This window comes from Cottoperca gobio, chromosome 8, assembly GCF_900634415.1.
Source record: "Cottoperca gobio chromosome 8, fCotGob3.1, whole genome shotgun sequence".
Taxonomy (NCBI): Eukaryota; Metazoa; Chordata; class Actinopteri; order Perciformes; family Bovichtidae; genus Cottoperca; species Cottoperca gobio.
Window position 1 is genome coordinate 1 of NC_041362.1, and position 5,236 is coordinate 5,236.

A 5,236-nucleotide genomic window follows, 5' to 3' on the forward strand; every position below is an offset into this window, starting at 1 on the left:
TCCCTTGACGAAAACAGTCATTTTACCTGGCAGAACACGAGGGTTGCTGGTCTAGCGCTGTCTGGATCGGTTAGTTTGTTTGTGTTATTGTATGCAGGGTTTCTGCAGGGTTTCTGTCAATTTCAAAAAGAAGTTTGACCACATAGAATGAATTTTAATACTGTTTGTATAATACAATAACAATATGACAAATGTCTATGAAAAAATATGAACAGTATATCTGATGTAAAAACGAAAGAGCTGTGCAGTTTTACATAGTTTTCATGAAACTTCTCTTCTCTTCACGATGTAGCAGCTTTACTGTAGCTTCACATTGGTCGTCACAGGCCTGTCAGACAGCAGAGATGATACTGTATCATAGCATGACTAATAGTCTTAACGTGGCGTCCCGGAGGTCACGCACATACCCGACGTCTCACTCTTAAGCTCTTCTTTTCCTGTCTCGCCTCTCACTGCAAGTGTAGGATGATCATGCTGCTGTTCACACGCACACTGCTGGTTCATTTCCAAAATGTTACACAAGAAATTCAATCCCATCTGTCATTGACTGTTGCCTGTCATTAAAAAACAGGTTTTGCATCAAGAGTATGGGATTAACTCTTGTGCCGCACTTTAAAAAAAAAGTTGCTCTGAAAAATGTCTGACATAAATTATATATTAATATTATTTTCCACTTTCACTGGATTAAATATTTTTAACCAACTTCAGTCCTATTTATAACCACCAAATATTGATTCATTTTCAGAATTTTAACCCTTTGAATGCAATTTTCTAGTTATTTTCTGTATACTAAATGCTAGGGGGGATTGTTACTTTTTCACAGTCTGGGATATGCCAATGATTAGCAACATTGATTTTGATGTATTTTGATTTTGACAAAGAAAACCTTTTTTTTTAACCAATTTCACAGACAATAAAAGGATTAATCAAGAAAATAAATGGCAGATTAAAAGGTAATTGTTAGTTGCAGCCCTGAATTAAACAACACTTTTTTTTGCAGGATTTTGTCATTTACCTGATGAGTGGGACCACCACCATCTTTGGCTGCTGCAGGGAGCACTGTAACGGAGAAGACGAGGAAAGGTTAAAGGTCGACATCCTTCTCTTTGCCCCTGACGTGTTTCCACAACACTGCTGCGTCAGACGCCTGGACTCTAACACAGGGGAGCACAGAAAGACTCTGACGATGCTGAAGCCCCTGCATGGTGCTCCTGTGACAAGAAATGGTTTCCTCCTTAAAGAGGAGGTGGAACTGAACCCGGGGACTTGGTGGGCTTAGGGAAACACTATCTGTTCATGTTTAAGGATCCTACCAGCACATCCGGGTCCCTGCAGACTCCTCCGTGGATGACCACACTCTGCCCAAACTCTGACACAAAGACATCATCCTCTTGTTTATCATGTGGCTCGTCTTTCGCCATCAAAAGCCTGCAGAGGAAGTCTTTACTGTCGTGTTGGAGAGACCTGGAGGGAAAAGAGGCTTTGGTGATCTACGAGCTGGAGCAGGAGGAGAGAGTCCTGCAGGAGGTTTTGGATATGTTGGACCCTAGTGGAAATGAACCAAAGCTGACACCTGCTTTCCTGCTGAGCCTTTGCATCCAGCATTCAGCCTCCACCTTCGAGCTGACTCACTTCAGACAGCTGCTGCTCCGGATAGCTGGACAGATCCAGCTCGTTATGTGGGTAAGGATGAATTTACCTTTTAAGTGTGTATTCAGCATAGGGCTGTGCAATTTGGTTTATAAATAATCTCAATATTTTAGGGCTGTATGATGTCTAAACTTTTCCTTAGTTAAAAGATTAGGACTGTGAGGAACTTGTTTTCTTTGTTCTTTGATTTAGTAATTTACTACATCCCACATCTACTATATTCGCCCAGCTCTGATTCAGCCATATATTCCCCTTAGTGTGGCAAAGAATGTCAAGTAATCAAATGTGCCTTTTAAAAATACATGAGATGGTTGATGTTTGCTGGTAAGGCATGCATGAAATGGATATTTTCTTCATGTGTTCTCCCTCTTAGGAGAAGACAAAGGAACTTGCAGCGATCCAGCCACAAACGTGAGTAAACAAAGTGTTTTGTTTTTTTAGAAATACATGACAATGAGCTGCCACAGAGAAAAGAGCAGCCGCTGATATACAATACCTCGAGTTTTACTGTCTGAAAAAAAAGCAGTTAAAGTCTGATTTTACTACTATTTGCTCCTCCAGAAAACAATAAAGGTTTTTCTAAATGCAGGTTTGCAAAGAGAGCATTTCCCACAGTCTCTTCTTAAGAAAGAAGAAGCAGCTAAGTTTTCTCCCACAGTAACTACTTTTCTTTCACAAGTTTCACCGGATTACACTTTGTCTGACTCAGGAGGTTGCAAAGTTTAACAAACTCTAAAAACCTTCAATAGAATTGGACATGTGACCGTACCTTTAGAAGGATACAGTGTAAGATGTTTAACAGCGGCAAATAATAATCAAAACCCCTATTAATTAATATTATTATTGATTAATTATTTTGTTAAGAAATGTAAACCATAGCTTTGTTTTGACTAACATTTAGAAGCTGGACTAATGAGCTAAACAATAAAATAATCATCAACATTGTTGTTGATGGACTAATCATTTCAGCATTAGTTAAATAAATCTAACAGAACAAGACATTTTGACTGAGAGCAATAACTTTATTAGGAATGGAAAGTTCAATGGAAAATTGCTGTAACCTTCTTGACGGCACTTAAACTTTTAGCTGATTTGCGATAATATTAGAGGAAGTTCAAACGAGGTTAACTGAATGTTAAGTCCACTTTTGTGGATGGTTTAAAACTAAACAAAAAATGTCCATCTTTCCATCTTCACTGTCTCATTATTTTTAGGGTTTCGATTATGTCACAAATATTTCTGACTTCCTCAATTCTGTTGTCACAACAAACAACCTTTTGGAAGTGAAGCATGGGAATGAATTGATGTGATGCAGGATACATTTAATTAATTAATTATTTTGTTATCTTAGTTTCCAGGTTTTAGGTCTTTTTTTAATCTGCCAAATAAATGATAATTAACTTAAACTTCAGTTTATTTATAGCACTGATCCCTGTAGACGCCCCCTGGGGCCCTGTTGAGAACCCCTGCTCTATACCACGAGTTAACGAGTCATTAATTAAATGATTGAGAACCAGATTCTGGTGAATTTTATGTCTTTCTTTGCATAAATTAAAGGTGCAAATGTCTAATTTACGTAAAAGAAAACATTAAATTCTGGCAGCCGGTGTAAATGAAAAGTATAATGAAGTATAAAGCAATAAGCCGCTCAAAGGTTATTAAAGTTTAACCACAAGTGTGAAACTCCAGGGGACTTATTGTTGTTAAATAATTATATTTAATGTTGAGGAAATAAACAAATACATTTATTTTTGGTAGCCCAACAGAGAAAAAGTCACAGATTTGTTTTTAAATAATCCAGATACAGAAAGCACGATGGCGACCGCCGACCTGGAGGCTTGAAAAGCGTGAAGGTTTCTACTTCAGATCTTACACAGAATGACATCTTTGGTCATAAAACATTCTTCTTACCATTAATACTGAGGGGGACGGTCCAGCACAATCCATCCCATAGTTGTTGAGACATGTGAGAAACCTGCAGCTGGATTCATTCTGAACATGAACGTCTGCACAAAGTGGAATCATCTTTGTGGAAATGTTACGTTACGGACATTTATCCATTGTATATGTTATCAGAGACGTTCTTATTGACAATTATCTGGATGTAACTTCAGGAATATCTCTCACATTTGTGAGAGATTAATAAAGATTCTTCAAAAACGAGATTCTTCTTCAACCTTCTGATAGTTTACACGTTTCGAGAACAGAAGACGTCATCATCTCCAGAGCTGCTGCACAGAAACTACAGAACTAAAATACTAAACTGATTCAATAAAGAGCAAAGCCCTGCTGTTATAACACTATATAATAATAGTTTAATTACCAACTCATCTATTTATCCTCGCAGCTCTAAAGTCAATATCCACATCAAACTGAACCCATTGAACAACATTCAGATAATAATCCTCGTTCCCGTTGACCCGAAGCTCAAACTGGTTTTCAGGACAATGGATGTGGATATTTAAAGTGCAGTGGAGGTGATCCGTCCTGTTGTTTTGGAGCAACATGCAAATTCTGTGCAGGACCTTGGGCCACATTTGACAGTCAATTCATTCGGCTTTATTTGCATCATGTTGGACGAAACGAAAGAGGAAGGGTCTGGAAACAGAAGGTCGTGGTATGAGGAGGAGGCTGAAGACTCAAGATCCAGTCCCTCATCTCTCTGATCATTTATTTAGGATTATTTATTATTATTATGTTTCCTCTCTCTCCTGTCATGGTGTCATCAGTCCTGTGTTGTATGTGTAGTGAGACAGAGACATGTGTAATGTTCCTGAAGGTAACGTTTCCTCTCTCCTGTCATGGTGTCATCAGTCCTGTGTTGTATATGTAGTGAGACAGAGACATGTGTAATGTTCCCTGAAGGTAACGTTTCCTCTCTCTCCTGTCATGGTGTCATCAGTCCTGTGTTGTATATGTAGTGAGACAGAGACATGTGTAATGTCCCTGAAGGTAACGTTTCCTCTCTCCTGTCATGGTGTCATCAGTCCTGTGTTGTATGTGTAGTGAGACAGAGACATGTGTAATGTTCCTGAAGGTAACGTTTCCTCTCTCTCCTGTCATGGTGTCATCAGTCCTGTGTTGTATGTGTAGTGAGACAGAGACATGTGTAATGTTCCTGAAGGTAACGTTTCCTCTCTCTCCTGTCATGGTGTCATCAGTCCTGTGTTGTATATGTAGTGAGACAGAGACATGTGTAATGTTCCTGAAGGTAACGTTTCCTCTCTCTCCTGTCATGGTGTCATCAGTCCTGTGTTGTATATGTAGTGAGACAGAGACATGTGTAATGTTCCTGAAGGTAACGTTTCCTCTCTCTCCTGTCATGGTGTCATCAGTCCTGTGTTGTATATGTAGTGAGACAGAGACATGTGTAATGTTCCTGAAGGTAACGTTTCCTCTCTCTCCTGTCATGGTGTCATCAGTCCTGTGTTGTATATGTAGTGAGACAGAGACATGTGTAATGTCCCTGAAGGTAACGTTTCCTCTCTCTCCTGTCATGGTGTCATCAGTCCTGTGTTGTATATGTAGTGAGACAGAGACATGTGTAATGTCCCTGAAGGTAACGTTTCCTCTCTCTCCTGTCATG

General features: G+C 39.2%; 1 protein-coding gene across 1 annotated transcript; it reads left to right on the forward strand.

The window, feature by feature from the left end:
- The first annotated feature begins 1,296 nt into the window (after positions 1 to 1,296).
- Positions 1,297 to 2,065, forward strand: LOC115011717 (ras-associating and dilute domain-containing protein-like). Its single transcript, XM_029436930.1, has 2 exons — positions 1,297 to 1,683; positions 2,024 to 2,065. Exons 1-2 carry the CDS (start codon positions 1,297 to 1,299, stop codon positions 2,063 to 2,065), a joined length of 429 nt encoding a protein of 142 aa, XP_029292790.1.
- The last annotated feature ends 3,171 nt before the right edge of the window (positions 2,066 to 5,236 follow it).